Below are 21,495 nucleotides of genomic sequence, written 5' to 3'. Positions count from 1 at the left end.
AGCCTGTTTCCATGACTACAATATACAGCCATCTTCCAGGAGACACACAAGTCTCACACATGCACTTGTGCCCAGAGTCAGTGGGGACCAGTCAGGGGATTGAGGGCTTGGATAAAAATCCCACATCTGACCTGACACCCAGGCTTTGCTTCATGTTGGTCTCAGTTTCTATTCCTGAAAACAAGTTGGGGGAACTGACCCCTCTGCCAGATGGGTAAGAACCAGCAGGCTGAGATGAGTGTTAGGAAACCAGGAAATCCCCCCCCCACCAGGGTTGTTGCTGCTCTCAGCAGGAAGCAGGCCCTGCCAGGCAGTTTGCATACGGATAGCCTCCCCAGGAAAGGCTGGGACTGGTCACCACAGTCCCCAGTCCCCTGACCTCATCGCTGGCCCAGGGCTCCAATCAGAAGGCTGAGATAAGCAGACTGACCATGGCCACCTGGGGCCTAGGGTGAGTGAACCTTGCCCCATGCCTGTCACAGCAGCTGCTGTCCTTGACCACATCATGGAGAGCCCGGTGCGACTCAGCCTTCTCTATGTTGTCCTGGCCAGCCTCCTGCTCCCGGGGAGAAGTGGTAAGTGTTCCAGCCCTTCACATTAATGAGCGGCCCAGGAGGAGGAGGTGAAGGTGGGGGGTTGTGGGGTGGGGAGGGGAGAAATGCTTGGTTAGCTGGCCAGCCACAGGCTGACTCCTAACAGTATAGTTAGAACCAGCTGAGATAACTCGTGCAAAGCACATGGAGCTTGGAAGGAAAGAACCCGAAGAAAGGAGAGGAAGGGAATGGAGACAATGTGAGAGAGAGAGAGACAGCGATGAAGGAGAGAGGGGAGCACAGAGAAAGTGACAAGGAGACAAAGCCACCACAGACATGGAAGACACAGGAGCCAAGGCCCCCAAGCTTGGGAAACTCAGCTGGGCCAAAGACTACAGCAAAGCAAAGCAGTACAGACAGACAATGAGCAAACCCCAGGCCTGCTCCCCCAAAGGGGGCCTTATTTCAGCTAACCCAGAGCAGGCTCTGCTCACGTAGAGCTGGCCTCGCTCCAGTACAAGGAGAAGCCTCAGCAACACAAGGCACCTCCCATCCACTCGGGCCTTAATGAGGAAAACATCGCTGGGAAACCTGCTACCACTCGATCGATGGGGTCGATGCCAGCAAGCCACTGACAAGGTCATCCCAAGACAGCCACAGGTTTGAGGGCAGCAACATGTAGGAACCGGACAATCAAAGGCCACCAGTAACAAAACACACAGTCAACAGTGAATAGCAGGACACTTTGTGTCAGGGCAGTTGGAGGCCTTGCTGAGTCCCACGGACCGTGTTCATGGCCTTACTATGCTTTTAGCTCTGGGGTGCCAGGCTTGATTTTACTCAAATCAGAACCTATGGCTGCCAGTGGCAGGGTGGGTCTGTGTGACTGTCTAGGGGGTGAGCTAGTGTCCCAGGAAAGCCGTTCATGGAGACTGAGATTAGTCAAAAGAGCCTGACCCGGAGGCCAGACCAGCCACCTGCATTCACTGGGCAGGGACTTTAAGCACCTGTTCTTTCCAGGTCTAGGGGCAGCCATAGGCAGACAAGCCAAATGTTTTTGTAGGACCACATCTCTGCTGAGGTGAAAGTTGAAGACCAGGAGATACATGACATTAGAGAGCTGCTGGCACTGTGACCAGAAACAGGACAAGGCAGGGGGGTGGGGGTGTGAAGGTGGTCAGGATGCTCCTGAAGCATCGTCATACAACGGAGTTATCCCTGTGTGCAGCTGGGCAGACACACCAGTCACTCTTGCATCCCCTGGCATGGACAACTTGAGGGTTCGTGATTTCTGAGGGCTTAGTCTGTCATGGCAGGGAGGGTGTGCATGATAAGGCAAAGCAGCTCCCACTGTGGCAACCAGGAAACAGAGGAAAGGGAGACTTCCCTTTCTCCTCGAGCCCCTAGGCCATGTGGTGATGCCGCCCACACTCAGGGTGCACGTTTCCCCCTCACTTAGTTCTCGCTGGAAACACCCTCACAAGTACCCCTAGACGTGTCTCAGTCTCCCAGGCTGACAGTGGAGGCCTGTGTGGAGGCGCTGGCTGAGAGGGCCTTTCACCTTCTTGTCTTCTAGTGTTTATTAACCGGGAACGAGCCAACAACGTCCTGCAGAGGATTCGGAGAGCAAACTCATTTTTTGAGGAGATAAAGAAAGGAAATCTGGAAAGGGAGTGTGTGGAAGAAATTTGTTCTTTTGAAGAGGCCCGCGAAGTCTTTGAGGACAATGAGAAGACGGTGAGTCAGGCCAGGTCCATGTTAGGGTGCCGGGGCTAGGCCATCCCACTTTCCTTATTAGCTGAGGCTGGACCGCCTCAGCTTCTGGGATGCTAGAGTTCCAGGCTGGCCCAGAGTTGGACCTTTGGATAAAGGGTAGTCAGCCTATGCAGGGGTAGTCAGGGAAAGCAACCAAGGGGCGAGACGAGCAGGCATAGCGTCCTCGCCGTTGCCTGTGGGACATTCATTTTTATCCCTTTCACATCTCTCCAGCTCTCTCTCTTCCTGAGTAGGAAAACTGAGGGGAAGTGACCCGGCACATCACACAAGGGTAATGAGAACTCGTGAGTGTGACCAAGTTAACCTGTGGGAGATGAATGCACAGTTGCCTTCACCCTCCCACTCCCATGGGTAAAGAGCTGTGGCTAAGAAGAGCATGTGGAGCATGCAGACACATGACAGGAGGCCCACAGCACTGCCATCACCAATCCTGCAGCAGCAGGAGTGAGCCTGCTCCCCCTGTCCCCAAGAAGAGGACCTTCAGGTGCCCGGTGGAAATTTGAGCCTAAATAAACAAGAATGAGCTAAGGAGAAGAGAGTCCTCTTCCCCCCAAAAAACGAGCCCAAGGGAGAGCTTAGGGAGGAACCTGCAGTTGTTGGACTCAAGTGGAAGCTGCAAGGTCCACTGCCACCACTGAAGGCCACAGGGTCAGGCCTGCACCACTTCACCGTCATGCTACTGGCTCCACTTCGGAACTCAGTCACCTGCAGCCTGATGTGTGACCAAGATCACCAAGGCGGGGTTAGGCCAGTGTGACCCCTGAGGGATGGAGTCAGAAAGGTTGTTTTCGGAGAGCTGTCATTAAACATCTGAGGGGACAGTGAAAGTCATAAAGTGCTTCAGCTCTCGCTATCACAGGGTTCTGTTGGTCTGTGACCTCTTCATTCCATGAGCTTATGCAGGACAATACAACAGCAGCCAGCGGGAGCATGCTCGCCTCAGGGCAGACAGGAAGCAAAAGGGGGAGACAGGAAAGCACTGGAGCCAAGATTCTAAGGACAGCCCCCACCAGGTCAGCTATCCCCCCCAGATGTGCCCCACCTAAAGTTTGCAGAACCTCCCAAAATGCCACCACCCGGGGACCAAGGACATGAGCTTCAGAAGGGCAGTTCATATTCAAACCGTGAGAGGCCAAGTTACAAGGCAAAGCTGGCTCTAGGCACCGTTAAAGGACACATTTATGTTCCTCAAACAGGAAAGGGCCTTAGGAGGCTTTCTGAGTTCAAGACTCTGGAAACATGGGGAGGATTAGTGCCATCTTCTACGAAGCCACACGGGCACCTCTGGGTTCTCAAAGCCCTATGTCCTCACTTTACCTTCAAGGATGTTCAAGTGCATTGTCATTGAAACCATTTGGACTTAAGTGATCTCCTCAGGGAGGAATTCGCCGTGCACCCTAAAAATCAGTCCCTGGCTCTCCAGAAACACCCCCGCCTTGCATCACCAGACACAAAAAAACAGATGTGAACTCAAGACATGAGGATTGTTCTGGAACATTGACTAGAGAACATGAGCGCCAGTTCCGGGATTCGTCCATTTATCCCAGTCGGGGAAAATTGGCATGGTAGAAAAGGTTGAAGAAGTCGTGGCAATGAAGCTGACAGAAACCAACCCGTTAGGGACTGGAGAGACCCGTAATACTCCTTATACCGTCTATGCGATGTAAGCTTTTAAAGCCCTCCACCTCATCCCATATCAAGGCTCCTCAGCAAGCTTGTCAGAGAAGTCAAGCTGGGCTTCACCTGCAAACAAGGAGTCTTCTAGTCAATGGATCACTCACTCTAAGGACACTCTAGGGGGGTACTTGGATCTTTGGTCATGAAGGTTGCAGGCAGTGCTTAAACTGAGCTGACACAGCCTCTTGAGAATCAAGCCAAGGCCATTGATTGTGGTGGGGCCATGCCACACGAGACAAGAGGAGGAAAGAAATGTACCAGTTGAACACCCCAGAAAGCACACCCCTCCCTGCAAGTCAGTTTAGAGAGAAATCCACACTTGGGTCACATGACCAGGTTCCACCTCACTTTAGCAGATCATGGTATTCGAGAGAGTTCCTATGTTGCTGTCCACTGGGCTGCCACAGTTCATTTCAGCCACCAAAAAACAGAAAAGGAATCAGGAATTCTTTTGATTCTTCATCGTGGTGGAGCATGCCTTTCACCCCAGCATCCAGGAGGCAGAGGCAGGTGGACCAATGTGATTTTGAGGGCCTGGTCTGTATAACTAGCTCTAAGCCAGTCAAGGATACATAGTAAAAGTCTATCTCAGAAAGAAAGAAGAAAGGGAGGTAGGGAAGGAGGAGGGAAGGAGGGAGGGAGGGAGAAAGGAAGGAAAGAAGGAAGGAAGGAAGGAAGGAAGGAAGGAAGGAAAAATTCCTTTAATTCTTTGCTACCAAAACGATGGTTTCTATCTAATGGGAGAATCCATAGTTGCAGGAACTATTTTTAATTTATGTACCCACACACACAAATATATATGAATACAAAACTGTTAAGGAATTGCCTTTTTCAGTAAGTGTAAATCACCTCAATCCCTTTGTCTTGCTATAACAAAATACTCTAGGCTAGTCAATTTACAAACAGCATGAAGGTTCTACTACTCACAGAGGGTGAGAAGTCCAAGGACAAGATGACTGCAGTTTCAGTGTCTGCTTCCAGAAAGCTCCGTGTGGCCAAGTCCTCATTTGGAAGACAGAGAAAGGCACAAGGAGGAATGTGTGAAAGCTTCACAAGGCTTCAGTCACCAAGGTGGCAGAGCTCTCACGACCCAATCACCACATAAAAGCCTTAACCCTTAGTTGATGCCATCTAGGGCCGCAGGGTCGGCTGGTTTTCTCTGCCAGTTAAAGAATGAAAACCCAGGGAAGAAGCATTATTGCAAGGGAGCTGGGGGAATCCCCCTGCAAAGCCATCCTATGAAATCTGGGGGATCAGGGCCCACTTAGTCCTGTTAATAATATATTAGAGTCTAAAAGGACAACCCAAGGGCAGGCAAGTTTTAGGAACAGAGACAAGGTGGCATGCAGCAGCCTCACAGCAGGTTGGGGAGCTTTAAAAGAACCAGGAAGTCTAGTGCATTGTTTGGGGAGTATAAAAGTCTAGTGAGACTCTGGCCATCATCCAAAAGAAGAAAAAGATAGTTATGCCTTCATCATGTCAAGACTTAGAAAGTTGGGCAGATACCGCTGACCCTCATGGTAGTTCCTAGGGAATGTGCAAGAGGGTGAGAATTATGGGAAGGAAAATGTGTTGTCCTCAGGTGAACTCGTCTTCCTAGGTGTGGTTCCTAAACCAGGTCTCTGACCTACCACATAGAATTAAGTGTATGTCTTCAGCAGGAGATAGAGTCTTTATAGATACTAACACTGAGTCTCAGCCTGTGGATGGAGGGCAGTACACGGAGGAGACATTCAAACAACTTGTGCATTTATATCCTAAAAAGACACACCTCACACCAAACAAACCCTAACACAAACTGAATCAGAGATATAACATCAAAACAAGAAAAACAAAAACATTTAATAAAAACATAGGACACGGAATTAGCCAGCATTCTTAAGCATGACACCAAAATAATTCAAAAGAGAAAAATTGACTGGACTTTGTCAAATTTCTCTGGGAAAGGACAAAACAGTTAAGAAGTGAATATGCAAGCTACTCACCAAGAAAGTGTTTGCAATTCACATGCCAAATAAGGGCTCCAGAAACTATATAGAGCTCATAGCCCAAGAGAAGTGAACAGCTAGGAAAATTCAATGGACAAAAGACTCAAACAGCCACATCACCAAAGACAGAATATGGTGACAAGCCCCCCAAGAAGATATTCCACACCACTAACTATCTCAGGCATTGGAGATAAAGGTACAGTGAGCTCCGCTATGCTGACAGTGGGTATCAGTATACCTGTGGCCAGTGGCTGGCTATAGGAGGTGGCGGGGGAGGGGGGGACTTCAGAGACACCAGGAAGTCCAAGTTTATGCACTTTGAAATGTGTGAATTTCTCAGAAAGCCATATAGAGTGACACACTGCTGCAGGGCACTTAAATGAGAAAGACAAAAACTAATTGTCAAATCAAAACTGTCTTGCATAAGGTACAACTCCAATTGTAACTATCCCAAGCTGGAAACAGCATGAGCATCACCCACTGTTGGGTGAAGGTAAGGACACTGCAGGCCAGCAACAGGAAGATCAAAATGGAGTACACAGTTACCTAGACGTGTTCTGGAGGCATGGTGTTAAAGAAAGAGAATTTCTTTTCTTTTTTTTAAAAGATTTATTCATTTATTATATATAAGTACACTGTAGCTGTCTTCAGATACACCAGAAGAGGGCATCGGATCTCTTTACAGATGGTTGTGAGCCACCATGTGGTTGCTGGGAATTGAACTCAGGACCTCTGGAAGAGAAGTCGGGTGCTCTTAACCGCTTAGCCATCTCTCCAGCCCAAGAATTTCTTTTCTTAAAAGATTTACTTTTATTATATTTATATGAATATATTGTAGCTGTCTTCAGACACACCAGAAGAGGGCATCAGATCTCATTACAGATGGTTGTGAGCCACCATGTGGTTGCTGTGAATTGAACTCAGGACCTCTGGAAGAGCAGTCAGCGCTCTTAACCACTGAGCCATCTCTCCAGCCCATGGAAGAGAATTTCACAAGCTTGTTTCACGTCTGATTTTATTTATCAGACATTCTTTAAAAGCTATTGCTTTATTGAAGAGCAGCCAGTTTTGGTGGGTACTAGCACTTAGCAGGTTCAGGGTTGGGCAGGGAGCTGTGGCTGAAAGGTTGGATGAAGATGGGGCTGTGGGTTTCCATTGTGTGGGCGGTCACAGAAGTCTCTACATGTTCAGAGAATTGCACACCGAAAATGGGTTTTACTGTGTTGACATGTAAATTAGGAGAACTATTTGACTTTTCTTTTTGAGACAGGTACTCATGTAGCCCAGGCTGGCCTCCAACTCACAATGAAGCTGAGGAATAACCTTGAACTTCAGTCCTCCTGCCTCAACTCCAAAGTGCTAGGATCACAGTCCTGTGTGGTCATACCTATCTCTGTGTAACTTTGGGAAATATATTCTGCACCAAGAAGATTTCTGTAGATCTCTGTCTTTTTCTCACTCACCCCCTGAGACTGAATCAAGGGCCTCCCACAAACTAAGCAAGAACTCTACTCCAGGCCATTTCTCCTAGTCTACACTGAGATATTTTAATAACAGCATATTCATTGCCGTGTCACCACAACAGTCCTATAAACAGAATGACCTAAAGTAACAATGATTTGTTCACTTGATGCTACAAAATCAGGACGTGGCCAGGCTGGGACCTTTTGAAGACCTCTGCTGTCCCCTGTGACCCCTTCCTCCGCTGTTACCTCCCAGGTCTTTTCTTTACTTTGACATGGATGTTACCATTGGTTAAGGATATGATAATTCTGGATGATCTCACCTGGGTCTTCACCCTAATTCACATCCACTAAGTTCCACTTCTAGTTAAGATCATAGTCTGGGGTCCCAGTTAGATCTGAATGTAACCATCTGTGCAGCTGTGCAGCCATGTGACTGTCTGTGCAGCTGTGTGTAGTGTGAGTGTCTGTGCAGCTGTGGTGTGACTATCTGTGCAGTTGTGTGTGGTGTGACTATCTGTGCAGCTGTTTGTGGTGTGACTGCCTGTGGAGCTGTGCATAGTGGGACCATCTGTTAGGGTAGTGTAGACCTTGACCTGTTTTAAGCTAATTAGCAATTCACACTTTTCCTATTCGGGGGTAATGATGCTTGGCAGCCGGTGCTCTTGTTCTTTTTTTTTTTTTTTTTTTTTTTTGGTTCTTTTTTTTTTTTTTTTCGGAGCTGGGGACCGAACCCAGGGCCTTGCGCTTCCTAGGTAAGCGCTCTACCACTGAGCTAAATCCCCAGCCCCTGGTGCTCTTGTTCTTAATTTTGAGCACAGGGATCCTTTAACTGAACACCACACTCCAGTGGTGAACAATGAATGGATCCATTTCATCCAGTCTATTTCTCTTTTTGTATTGGTTATTTTATTTACATTTCAAATGTTAGCCCCTTTCCTGGTTTCCCCTCCACAAACTCCCTCTCCTCTCCCTTTCCCCGTGCTTCTCTGAAGGTGCTCCCCCACCCATCCCCCCATCCCACATCCCCACCCTGGCATTTCCCTACACTGGGGCATCAAGTCTTCACAGGACCAAGGGATTCTCCTCCCATTGATGCCAGACAATGCCATCCTTTGCCAAGTATGCAGCTGGAGCCATGGGTCCCTCCATGTGTACTCTTTGGATGGTGGTTTAGTCCCTGGAAGCTCTGGGATGCAGATGCTTGCAGCCAACCATCAGACTGAGAACAGGGACCCCAATGGAGAAGTTAGGGGAAGGACTGAAGGGCCTGAAGCGGTTTGCAACCCCATAGGAAGAACAACAATATTACCCAACCAAACCCCCCACTCCCAGTGTTCCCAAGGACTAAACCATTCGGCCTACTTCTTGTTAGTTACCTTGAAATGTTTCGATATTCAGCAAGAGCCCTGTGCTAAAGCAGATGGGAGATAGGAAAGTTCCCTCTGAGGAACGAAACACACTGGCAGCTCCCTTTCAGATGGAGAAGCTCTGGAACATTCCTCAGGGCAGGTTACTGGTAATGGTTACTGTTAGTGTGAAATGTCTGTTTTCTCTAATGTGCTTTAAATTTTTTTTTCTTTTAGACAGAATTCTGGAACAAATATGAAGGTGAGATGTCCCCTGTCTCAATCTTACGTGGGAGAGGCTCCTAAACGTATTTAAATTAGTAATAAGGACTGGCTTTTGAAAACATTTTGAATTACGTTCTTGTTCAAATCTTACTTATCTACACTTTCCCCCTATGGGTTTCCATAATACTATAAATAATTATTTTATAGTAACTTTATATCGAGTCCAGTTTTATTATTTACTCAAATGTACATCTTCTTAAATGTGATCTTGTCCTGTTGCACCAAACCCCCAGCCTCAAGTCACCCTCAGAGCACAGCCTCTGGAGTAATTGGGACGGTGGATTTTTTTCCCACTATGTCTGGCACAGATACAAATTTATGTCAGTTCTCCCTCATCTAAGGATACCATCTTCCATGATATTTTTAATAAGTCTAGCAAGTTAGATCAAATGGTGGGGATCTGAAGCCTGGACTCTGTAAATAGCAGTCACCCTGACGACTGCTCAAAGCACCAGAGATGGTCCTGATCATGACTACCTGGAAGCTATTTCAAATTGGCGATCAGATCTATCCCTGGGTAAGTGACTACAGGAGAGGTGGAGCCTGTGCTAGGGCACGATCATCTTTGGATTTTCATTCCGTGCCCAGAGGACTTGGGAAGAAGGTTCTCTGTGTTTTCTGATCAGCACACACCAGAAACAAGGGTCACACTGGCCTCTTGTCCTTCTCCTTTCCAGAGAAGGCAAAGCACCTCCCCCTGGCCACAAACGCACTGCAATACATTGCAGCAGAAATCAGGGGCCCAGACAATGATGTGGAGACAGGGGTATCACACATGCATAGCCACCTGAGTGGGAAATAAACACAATCTAGATATGACAAATTCTTCTCTAGGAGAAATGAGCTTGTGTGTTGTGTGCAAAGTGGATGTAGGGGCGGGGCCCACACACTGTCAGTGGTGTCTGCCATGAGGCCTTCAACCTTAGTTTCTAAATCCTCTCATTGCAGATGGTGACCAGTGTGAGAGCAGTCCTTGCCAGAACCAAGGCGAGTGTCGAGATGGCCTTGGGAGTTATACATGCACCTGCACGGAGGGATTCGAAGGCAAAAACTGTGAACTCTGTAAGTCCCTCTGCTTGAAAGACCTTCAGATCCTAGAGTAGGGAAGAGGGAAGATACTGGATTGCCTGATGGCAATTTAAGGCATCTCTGACAACTGAACCACTGAAGCTGTCCCCTAGCTACTCAGCGGGGGTGCTGTGTGAGACACAGTGCTCTGCGGACCAGAACTGTTGAAGGGCACCACCAGGCAGGTGACAGTCACAGAGGGTAGACTGTTCACTCTGCTCTGGTCAAATGGTCTCAGACCATTGGTCACCACAAACATCAATGAGGAATGTTCTAGATTGCCCAGTTTTAGATAAGCAGCATACTTAACCGATTCTACAGGGAGACTCACCAAGCTGTTTTTACCGTGGTGATTAGATTATTTTAATGAAGTTTAGGTTACTATCAGACCAGTTTTCCCTTACAGGGAAGAACGGCATTTCTTTTACGTCTTTATTTATTGCTTTTTTGAGTCGGGGTCTCACTCACTGGGGCTGGCCTAGAACTTACTGTATAACCCACTCTAGATTTGAACTCCTACCTCAGCCTCCCAACTACCGGAATAACAGATGTATGTCACCACGTCCAGGGTTAAGTGACTTCCCTTATAGAATGAGATCTTTATGTGGGCACCCTCAGGATTTGCCCCAGTGAAGCTGCTGGTTTTGAACCCCAGACATCTGCACACCACAGAACCCCAGACATCTGCACAAAACAGACCAACAGGTCTAGTGAGGGGCACAAGCAGGGAGCTACGATTCCATTAAGGTAGATTTTATTCCATAGTTGTTTTTTGACCCAAGCTCACACACGAGCTGTACTGCAGACTGCTGCAGACATGGCTGTTAGTGTGAGTTGGCTCAGCCTACGCTGGAAGGAGACCGGTGCCTCTGCTCCAAGATGCTGTGGGTGGAGGTGGACTCAGTCAGCCTTGAGATACAATGATCAGGTCAGACATTACCAAGAGGGCACTGTGCCACAATTTCATGTACCCCGACGCCTTCACTTCCGTGACTTAATATCACAGATACAAAGCAGAGGGACTTAAGTGACACCCACCCCCACCTCCACTTCCATATGCTCTCGACCTGGTTCCTGGCTTCCGGTCACATGCTCCCATAGAGGACTATTCCGGGTCTCACAGGAACCCAGATCTAAAAACACAACATGTCCACGGCAGCGGCCAGGTCAGGGCCCACATACTGTTGGTTTTTATTAGGTGAGGGAAGAAAGAGTTGCAGCTAGGATGCAACCCTCCCCCCGGGCCAAGGGCAGCACCCTACAGGAGGAGGTGCACAGCCCTTGACATAGAACCCATGCCTGCCATCCCTCACAACGCTTTTCAAAGTGTGGAGAGCCCTGTGGGGATGCTGAGTGTTCCTCCCATGGCCTGAATGGATGCCAAGTGTTTTCTGAAGGCCTGTGAGGATGCCAAATGTCCCTGCCAGTCATGGCCTGTGAGGATGTCAGGTGATCCTTCTAGAACCTGTGCATAGGTCAAACGTCACTCCCGTGGTATGGGGAGGCAGCAGCGGGGAGAAAGGCGTCTCACTTGGCTGACTGTCCTGTTACCGTGTGAGTATCCCTTGGAACACTGCTCCTTTGCACACCCCAGCCTGGGCGTGGCTGAGGTGAGGCAGATGTAGCTGGCAAGTCTGAGTGTATCACGTGCCCATGAGAACGTCTCATCTGTCCTCTGCTTGGCAGTTGTTCGGAAACTCTGCAGCCTAGACAACGGAGACTGCGACCAGTTCTGCCGTGAGGAGCAGAACTCAGTGGTGTGCTCCTGTGCCAAGGGTTACTTCCTGGGTAATGACGGCAAGTCCTGCCTCTCCACAGGTAGGGGTCATCTGTCCACAGAGACAGTGTGCCACTGATGGGTAGGGGACAGGGGGTCACAGGGACAGCGTTCCACTGCTGTGGGCAGTGTTGCACATGTCCTGGTGGGACTTGAAGCTGATAATTTCAGGAAATGGAGAACGAGAGCTGGGGCTCTGGATCTACAGTTCAAGCAGCTTTAGGTTTGAGAGAAGGTATGTTAGATCTAGGGACAATCAGCTGCTGAGCCTCAGGACCTCCCCTGAAGTGATTGGCACTGTTGCCTTGTTCCTGCAAAGGTGACTGAGAGGAGGGGGCCCCAGTTAATACTGCACAGGTAACTCAGCCTGGGCGTGGCTGAGATGAGGCAGCCCACAGCTCTGATGGGCTCTACCCACAGCTCTGACAATGACTTCTGTGCAGGGTATCCATGCTCCTCTGGCCTAAGGGCCTGGAAGCCACAGTTGTCACAATATCCCAGGGTGGAACGAAAGCAGGACCCTCCTGGGTCAAGGAGGCGTGGCCAGGAAGGGCATCTAGCAATCGTGCCATTTTTCCAGCTCCATGTTGATTGGGTTCATTTATTACCTGGTGAGAGCTGGATGTGCCAGGTCTGAAGGGCACAGAGCCACTAACTAACAAGGCTCTTAGGGAGCAGGGAGTGCCAGATGGGTTGAGAAACATGAAGGGCCAAGGCAATGAATCCCTTGTAAGATCTAGAGAAAGTTCATCTGTGCAACACAGACATGATGAGCTGGGAAAAAGCCAGGCTGTTGGTTCATAGATGGTCCCTAATTCCCACCATAGCAGCCCCCAGGAGTGCAATGTCTCAAGCCCACATAGCTTGCAGACAACCAAACACAGAGGAGATGAGATGGGATTCTACATGCCAACCCATTTGTCCTTCTTACCCTCTTACCTTATCTTCTGATGTTCATTGAAGATAATTTACCTCAGGAACTAAGTGATCAGAAAAGAGTGGCTCTGGATACACCCTTCAAGGATGAATCCAATAGTTTAACAAGAAATCTCTCAGCAACCAAAAGACAGGAAGTTTTGTGTTTTGTTTTGTTTTACTGACATTTTTAAAGCTTAAAGTAGTTAAGAAAATTTTAACTGGAGCTATTTTTTGATATGTGTACAGATTATTTTAACTCCAGGGATCACAAACTATTTTAACTCACAAATCAATTCAAAATGAAGTTTAATATCTGAAAACATAAAAAAAACTAAGGTGTGTTCAGTAGTAGAGAGCTTACTAGCATACTTAAAAGGTCGTAACTACGTATTTCAGCCCAGAGATAATAGACTCCGGGTGATTGGCACCATGTCTCTAGGTGAGAGTCCCCAATTCCTTCTCACTGGCTAAGGTCACAATCACAACTCTTGGGAACCCAAGCAAAAGCCACATTGTAACCACTTGACCTCAAACCATCACTAGCAACAGAATAGCCATTGTGCCCTGTCTCTGCTACATGGCCCTTTTCTTGCTCTTGATTTCTGCTCCTTTTCGTGCAAAACATAAAGGCTTTCAAGTTTTTTAACTCTGATTCATATTTTTGTCTTTCACTGTAAACTTAGTTAAAAACAGCCAGCAACAACCATGCCACAGCCTGAATGCTGGGCAATCGAGAAATTTCTTCTGCCAACGTAATTTGCCTATCATCTTTAAAATGTGGATTCTACAGTTTCAGGGCATGGATAAAATGTGAACAAGGTCTTTATAGTCAATTGCCTCCAATCTGATTCCCAACAGAGCTTCTGATCCCTTCTAAAAGTTCATGACCATAATATTTGCTACCCACAAGTCGATCAGCATTTCAGTCTTCTGAGATCCCACTGGAACCACCCATTGAGCTCTGCCAACTCCAGCTCACATCTCTAAATGCTTTCAAATTCTTCCTAAAAACTAGTCACAAACCTTTTGAACCACATGACCAAGTAACCAAAGTAGCAACCCCACTCTTGGTACCAAATATTTATATTAGTCAGAATTTCAGCACTGCAACAAGATATCTAACCAAGTTTAAAGGATGAAGGGTTTATTTTCACATTTATTTATTTGTTTGTTTGTTTAGCTATTTATTTATTTGTTTATTTATTTATTTTAGCTATGTTTTACTAATCTCTCACTTGACTCTTAGTAGGCTTAACCATCTAACCCCAGCCAGGAAGCCTCACAAGGCCTATGCAGCTTCTGGCTTTGCTGAGGCCTCTGTGGTCCTATTCTTTCAGCTCCCTTCCCCTGTGGAAAAACCAATAAAGGACGCGCGAAGAGGTCTGTGGCCCTAAATACCAGCAACAGTGAACCTGACCCTGAAGACCTCATGCCTGATGCAGATATTCTATATCCTACTGAGAGTCCTTCTGAACTGCTCAATCTCAACAAGACAGAGCCTGAAGCAAACAGTGATGACGTTATTCGGATTGTGGGTGGCCAAGAATGCAAGAGAGGAGAATGTCCTTGGCAGGTAACTTGCCTAAGCTAGTCTTGGCTGCAAGTAAAAAGAACCCTTTCAGCGTCACCAAAGACTGATGGGACAACCCTCTTCTGGTCAGCCACTCAGACCTGCAAGGGTCCTTCTCAGTGGCCTTCTCATTCCATTTCTAGTTTGAGAAAAATTTTAAACAAAAACATCTAAATGCTAACAGGTAAAATATGTTAAAGAAAGATACATCTATTTACATTCAAAGTGTCTCTTTTTAAAATTTTTTTCTTTTATCGGATTTTTTAAATTTACATTTTGAATGTTATCCCCTCTCCCAGGTTCCCCTCCAGAAACCTGCTATCCCATCCCCACTGCTTCTATGAGGGTGCTCCCTCACCTACCCACCCACTCCCTCCTATCTCCCCTCCCTGACATTCCCCTACACTGGGGCATAGAGCGTTGACCGGACCAAGGGCCTTTCCTCCCACTGATGCCCGACAAAGCCATCCTCTGCTACATATGTGGATGGAGTCATAGGTCCATCCCTATGTTCTCATGGGATGGTGGTTTAGTTCCTGGGAGCTCTAGAGAGTCTGGTTGGTTGGTATTGTTCTTCTTATGGGGTGGCAATCCCCTTCAGCTCCTTCAGTCCTTTCTCTAACTCCTCCTTTGGGGACCCCATTCTCAGTTCAGTGGTTGGCTGCAAGCATCCACCTCTGTATTCAAAAGGCTCTAGCAGAGCCTCTCAGGAGACAGCTGTATCAGGCTCCTGTCAGCGTGCACCTCTTGGCATCTCCAACACTGAAGGAAAGGCTATCCAGAGACTGCCCCACCTGGAGCATCCACCCCAAAATGTTATTTATTTTTAAACTACTCTAGTTATTGATGTGATCTAGGGCTGCCAAACTTAGGAAAGACAGCCCAAGGCCCTCCGTGAGGCCGGGCTCACTCCCTAAGGTAAATATGTCCTGAACACTGTGGGAAAATGCTCAGCTACTGTTTCTGATCCCAGCTTGACTTCCGATCCCGTGCTCTGAACCTCCTCTATCACTTCAGCTGGCACTTGAGACTTGCATGGTCCAAAACCTAAATGCCTCTCCTAGAAGCAAAAAACAAACAAACAAACAAACCTAGAGCAGCGGTTTCTCAACCTGTGGGTCACAAGCCCTTTGTGGGTCGAGTATCAGACGCCCTGCATATCAGTTGTTTACCTTATGATCCATGACAGTAACAAAGTTATAAAGTAGTAACAAAATAACTTTATGTGGGGGTGGGGAGGGTCACGGTAACACGAGGAACTGTATTAAAGGCATCAGGAAGTTGAGAACCACTGGTCTAGAGCCACCAGCAACACCCCCGAGATCATCTAAACACCCTCCACCTGCACGGTGCAGGGCAGGTGCTGTTAGCCAGAGGCAACCTCGTGCAGCACTCTTCAGACACACGTACTGAGAACTCACTGAGCTGGACCCAGAGTGGCTGCTATGTGTGGGCTATGAGATCTCTTATCTTCAGGGAGGCTGGGGAATATTCACTAGAGCCCCTGATGGAGTCTAGGTGAGAGAAACCTGCTCCTTAAAGAAAAGCATGTGTGCTGTTGGGTCCTCTCCCTTGTCACTGGCTTGTCACTGACTCCCTTGTCACTCGAGCAAGGTTTGAGTTTATGTAATTACCAAAGGCAGATGGGGACTGGGAAGATGGCTCAGTGGTTAATATATATATATATATATATATATGCCTTTTCCCGAGGACCAGAGCTCAGTTCCTGGCTCCTAATTAGGCAGCTCACAGCAGTGGACAGAGAAACAAGCATAAGACTCCTAGAAATGGCTATTTGAAAGTCTTCAGAGAGCCTAAATGGCCTAGTCAGCTTGGCATGGACTCAGCAGGCCATAGGTGGTTTGCAAACATTCTGTTCTGGTCACAGGCTCTGCTCTTTAGCGACGAAGAGACTGATGGGTTCTGTGGGGGCACCATCTTGAATGAGTTCTACATCCTCACTGCCGCCCATTGTCTCCATCAAGCCAAGCGATTCAAGGTGAGGGTAGGTAAGTGACATTCCAACCCTGCGGTGGCCACCATCTCAAACCCTAGAAACACTGTTGCTCTCCGCAGGATCTCTAGACACATAGGATCTGTAAGCATCACTCGCCCAAATGCAGAAGTCCTGCTTGGAGACCAAGAGTTCATCTCATGGGAAGAGAGTCCGGAACCTCAGAGGAGAGGGACAGAGAGGAGCCTGCAGAGGATAGGCATCTAATGGACTTCCCCAGACCAGGCCATTCCCCAAGAGACTTTTCTCTTCAGAGTCTCTAGTGTGTCTTCCAGGACACTCCTTTTAGTGTCCATCTCTCAGAAGCCTTCCCAACCATCCTCTCCCATCAACACTCTTGGGGCCTCTTACCTTCACTGAGTCATTTAGTGCACCTCCATGTTTCCCCAAGACCCAGGAGCTGTCCAGTAACAATGCAGCACAAGCCTCAAATGCAGTTTGAAAAGGACCGACGTTTCTCTGCTACAAATGTAACAAGTACAGATTGTTCAGGGTGTCTCAGCATCTCTCCTTTCAGGCTGTGAACCCAAGGCCTTGACTTTCCATGCATAGAGCGAGAAATAAAACTTCTGCTGTGGATGAGATGTTAGCACATTCTCCTTCCTCTGTCAGCAGCCCTGTTCCTTCAGTTCACCCGGCTCAGACCCGGTGGGTCCCAGTGCACCGGCACCCAAGAGGACGGATGCACCATCCAGATCTAGCATAGGAGATCCTTGGCCCTGAGCAAATCCACAGACCCAGCTTCCAGGAAATACTCAGGGACCATTTGCCAAAGCATGTGGAACTGGAAAGGACTGGAGTCCTCAGCCTGAACACAGAAGCTGCCTTGGTGTTGGCAGTATTCACCCCTCTAGCACAGGACTTCCGTTCAGTTCCTAGAACCCATGTGTATGGTGGCTCACGACTGTCTGTGGCTCAGGTTCAAGAGCATCCGATGCCCTTTTCTGGCCTCACAGGTGCATACATACATACGCAGGCAAACGCTTGGACACATAAAAAAATAAACCATTTTAAAAAGATTTCTAAAAATATGAGGAGAAGGTGAACTGGAAGAAAGACAGGGTGTCTTTTAAGTACCTTTATTTTTATTTTTCAAGATGAGTTACAGAGAACTGGCTGCTCTTGAATTTACAAATACTTCTGACTCATACTTCTGACTGCTAGGAATACAAGCATACCCTCCTTGGCCTGGGTCTGGTTTCCTATCAGGAAAAAAAACCTTATTTGTGGAGAATGGTTTATTCAGCTTACACTTCTACATCAGGGGTCACCATCAAAGGAAGTCAGGACAGGAACCCAAGCAGGGCAGGAACCTGGAGGCTGGAGTTGATGCAAAGGCCATGGAGAGGTGCTGCTTACTGACTTGCAAAACATGGCTTAGTCAGCTCACTTTGTTATAGAAACCAGGCCCACCAGCCCAAGGATGGTGCCATTCATAATGGACTGGGTTCTCCCTCACCAATCACTAATTAAGAAAATGCCTGCAGGCTTGCCTACAGCCCGGTCTTTTTCTTTTTTTATATATTTTATTTTTCTTGGATATTTTATGTATTTTTTTATGAATGAGGCAATTTATTAACTCAGCATCCTTTGTTCTAATGCTTCTTGTTGGTAGCTGCCCCCTGTCTGGCGATCCTGTCCAGATCTCTTTGTCCCTGAGGTGTCAGCTTGTGGCCCCCATCTTGGTCCATTTCCACCATTTTCAGCCCCTCCAGGGCTTGGAGGACCCGGCGGGCCACACTCTTAGAGCCTCTGCTGAAGTGCCTGGGCCTGACACTGTTTCTCTGCCGTCCTCTGTAGATCTTGGTCATGGCCTGCACCACCACAGAGGTACAGGTGCCGTGCTGTGGAACCAGCTCGTGTGTAGAACCAGTTCTCCTCATATGGGGCATGCTCTTTATGTTTGACCAACTTGACTGTGTCCACCCATTTGGGGACTTTCAGCTTCCCAGATTTTTTGAGGAAGGCTGCCAGAGCTCTGAGGAACTCCTGCTAGTTAATGTCTTTTACAGTAACTCCAGGCATGTGTGGCCTCCCGCTGCCAACCAGATAGTTTATGTATTTACATTTCAAATGTTATCCCCTTTCCTCCCTCTCCCTCCCCCTGCTTCTATGAGGGTGCTCCCACTCCCACCCACCCACTCCAACCTCAATGCCCTGGCATTCCCCTACACTGGGGAAACGAGCCTTCACAGGACCAAGAGCTTTTCCTCCTATTGATGGTGGACAATGCTATCCTCTGCTACATGTGTGACCGGAGCCATGGGTCCCTCCTTGGGTACTCAATGGTTGGTGTTTTACAACCCAATCTCATTTTCTCTATTGAGGTCCTCTCCTCTCAGATGACTAGATTGTGACAAGGTAACATAAAGCCAAACAGCACATTGCCTGCCTGCCTGCCTGCCTGCCTGCCTGCCTTCCTTCCTCCTTCCTTCCTTCCTTCCTTCCTTTCTCCTTTCCTCCTTTCTTCCATCCCTCTCTCCCTTCCTTCCTTGTTTTCTTGTTGAGACAGGCTCTGGTTTCTGACGTGTGGATGGCCTGGACTTACCATAGATGATGCTGGCCTCAGACTCACAGATTCACCTGCCTCTACTTCCTCTGAGTGTGCTTCTTTGAATGTAGTGGATACACAGACACGTGGCCCTCTGGGAATGCAGCCATCTTTTCTCTTTCTCTGGCCCCAGGGGACCTGAACACGGAACAGGAAGACGGCGGCGAGATGGTGCACGAGGTGGATATGATCATCAAGCACAACAAGTTTCAGAGGGACACCTACGACTTCGACATTGCCATGCTGAGGCTGAAGACCCCCATCACGTTCCGCGAGAACGTGGCCCCTGCCTGCTTGCCTCAGAAAGACTGGGCCGAGGCCACACTGATGACGCAAAAGACAGGCATCGTGAGCGGGTTTGGACGCACGCACGAGAAGGGCCGCCAGTCCAAAGTCCTGAAGATGATGGAGGTGCCCTATGTGGACCGCAACACCTGCAGGCTCTCCACCAGCTTCAGCATTACGCAGAATATGTTCTGCGCAGGCTATGACGCCAAGCAAGAGGACGCCTGCCAGGGGGACAGCGGTGGCCCTCACGTCACACGATTCAAAGACACCTACTTTGTGACCGGCATCGTCAGCTGGGGAGAGGGGTGTGCAAGGAAAGGGAAATACGGCATCTACACGAAGGTCACGGCCTTCCTCAAATGGATTGACAGGTCCATGAAAGCCAGGGTGGGGCCCACCTCTGAGACCCCAAGGTTAACCCATCCACCCTATTAAAGCAGTCCTTCTCCAGAACTGCTGGGTCACGTCTGGTGTTGTTTAATGTTGCCACCCAAGCCGGAATGTCCTTGGGGCGACTGCCCACCGGCGCCGGGGAGCTCTTTTCCTCAGCCTTTCTTCCCTTGACTTCGTGTGTAAGAAATGGGCAGCAGTTGAGCAAAGGTCTCTCTTCCTGAACCAGACTGGAAGACACTCAGGGTGTTGCTGGCTCTAGGGGTTTAGGTGTCTGCACACACTTGGATGGCGCCATCTCTGCCCGTAATTGCAGCATACGATTCTGATTTTGAGTGGTCAAACGGACCCTCTCAACTGACTGTGCTTAACTGCCTTGATACACACACACACACACACACACACACACACACACACACACAGACTTCAGCCCCTCACCAGGTGTTTTAGATTGAGAGGCCCAGACTCTGATACCCCATATCCCAGCCAGAGAGCCCTCACTCTCCTCTGGGAACTAGGCAACATGGAATTGCTGGTTCCGTGACATCCACTGAAAGTAAAGGATCCTGGGAAGAAAGGCTAAGGTCTTTGTCTAAATAAAGGGACCCTTTAAGTCAAGGCAAGCACAATCCTATGCCGCGTTGACTTTAATCGCGTACAGGTGCTTCTCACACCACGCTGTCTGCCAAGTGTGCACAGACGTGCGGAGCTGAACGTTGAGTACACATGCTTGCTATCTCCTTGGGCTGGGCTGGGCTGTGTGGTAAGAGCACACAAGAGTTTTCCAAGACGGGCTCCCCGGTGAGTGTGTACGGAGTTCCCCTGACCTAAACTGGGTGATGTCGAGTGTGCAAGGCCCTTCTTCCTGAGCTCATTGTCAGCTCGCCAGTTGCTAATAGAGGCCCCACCCCACCAACATGTGGGCCTTAGCCCTGGCTTTGATTAGGAGAGCCCACCGGGGTCTTTGCAAAACCTAAGTCATGGTCTTAACCAAGGCATTCAATTCTAAATCTCTAGAGTGAGCCTAACCCAGAGGTTTCTGGAACTCTTCCAGACACTATCATGCCATCAAAGCGGGTGTCCGTCGAGTGGCCTGACGTGGCTGGACAGGGTTCAGAGCATGTCTGTCCCCTCTAGACTTCCATTGCTTCCAAGCCCCAAGATAAATGTTTGTGGAAACCAAGCCTACACTCAGTAAATAGAGTAACTTTTTATTCCAAACGTACCTATAGCTTGGCTTTCCGTAACTTTCCTAAGCAAAGGTTAAAGGTTCCAGTACAAAATTTCCCCCAAATCAAGAGCTGGGCAGAGTCCTTTGTAAACAGGTTTTGCAACCTTTGGAAAAGTCAACAAAAACAACACTTGGTTTCCTAGAACCATAGTGGCCGAGAGCAGGTCTGGGGTCTGAGAGCAGAGCTGACCTCAGCGGCTGCAGCTGGGACGGTGACGTGAATACCGGAGGAGAGCGCCTTCTCTGTAGCACAGTCCAGTGGCCCTGCCTGCAGGTCAGCAGTGGGCGACCACAGTTTCACCTGCCTCCAGGGATGGACTTTGCGGCTGCCCTTCAGAAGAAGAACTCCCAGGCTCCAACAGCCCCAGGACAAGGCCAGCATCCACACAGGTCTCTGAATCAACAGAAAGCCAAGCAGGATATTCTGTGTGGGTGTGGGGTCAGTCCACGGGGACATTAACATATGAGTTTTCAGGCTGGAGAGATGGCTGGGCTGTGAAGAGCACGGACTGTTCTGCCAAAGGACCTGGGGTTCCCGGCACCCACATGGCAGCACACAAATGCCTGTAACTCCAGTCCCAGGGAATCCAACTCCTTACTCAGACACACATGCAGGA

The 21,495-nt window shown here is 48.7% G+C and overlaps 1 protein-coding gene and 1 pseudogene across 3 annotated transcripts; one reads left to right on the top strand and one right to left on the bottom strand.

The window, feature by feature from the left end:
* The first annotated feature begins 243 nt into the window (after nt 1-243).
* On the top strand, nt 244-19,710 carry F10 (coagulation factor X). Of its 3 annotated transcripts, none has more exons than XM_087587997.1 (8): nt 244-575; nt 2,110-2,270; nt 9,024-9,048; nt 10,020-10,133; nt 11,826-11,957; nt 14,172-14,407; nt 16,293-16,403; nt 19,103-19,710. In XM_087587997.1, exons 1-8 carry the CDS (start codon nt 470-472, stop codon nt 19,109-19,111), a joined length of 894 nt encoding a protein of 297 aa, XP_087444123.1. In that variant the 5' UTR covers nt 244-469; the 3' UTR covers nt 19,112-19,710. The 3 variants fall into 3 exon arrangements, with proteins under 3 accessions (XP_087444123.1, XP_087444122.1, NP_058839.1); XM_087587996.1 differs by having other exon boundaries at nt 16,481-19,710; NM_017143.2 differs by having other exon boundaries at nt 403-575; nt 16,293-16,413.
* On the bottom strand, nt 18,014-18,443 carry LOC134482530 (small ribosomal subunit protein eS19-like; annotated as a pseudogene).
* Nucleotides 19,711-21,495: the final 1,785 nt, after the last annotated feature.

Source organism: Rattus norvegicus, chromosome 16 (genome assembly GCF_021556685.1).
Source record: "Rattus norvegicus strain SHRSP/BbbUtx chromosome 16, alternate assembly SHRSP_T2T, whole genome shotgun sequence".
In the NCBI taxonomy this organism is placed as follows: Eukaryota; Metazoa; Chordata; class Mammalia; order Rodentia; family Muridae; genus Rattus; species Rattus norvegicus.
The sequence above is the reverse complement of the archived record's forward strand: the minus strand, read 5'-3'. Positions and strand labels throughout refer to the sequence as shown.

What these genes read in the sequence shown, in the direction of transcription:
- F10 (NM_017143.2), top strand. Translation starts at nt 506, where the DNA reads ATGGAGAGCCCGGTGCGACTCAGCCTTCTCTATGTTGTCCTGGCCAGC. An exon ending in CCTGCTCCCGGGGAGAAGTG is followed by an intron (nt 576 to 2,109) that starts GTAAGTGTTCCA and finishes CTTGTCTTCTAG; the next exon opens with TGTTTATTAACCGGGAACGA. An exon ending in GAGGAGAATGTCCTTGGCAG is followed by an intron (nt 14,408 to 16,292) that starts GTAACTTGCCTA and finishes TTCTGGTCACAG; the next exon opens with GCTCTGCTCTTTAGCGACGA.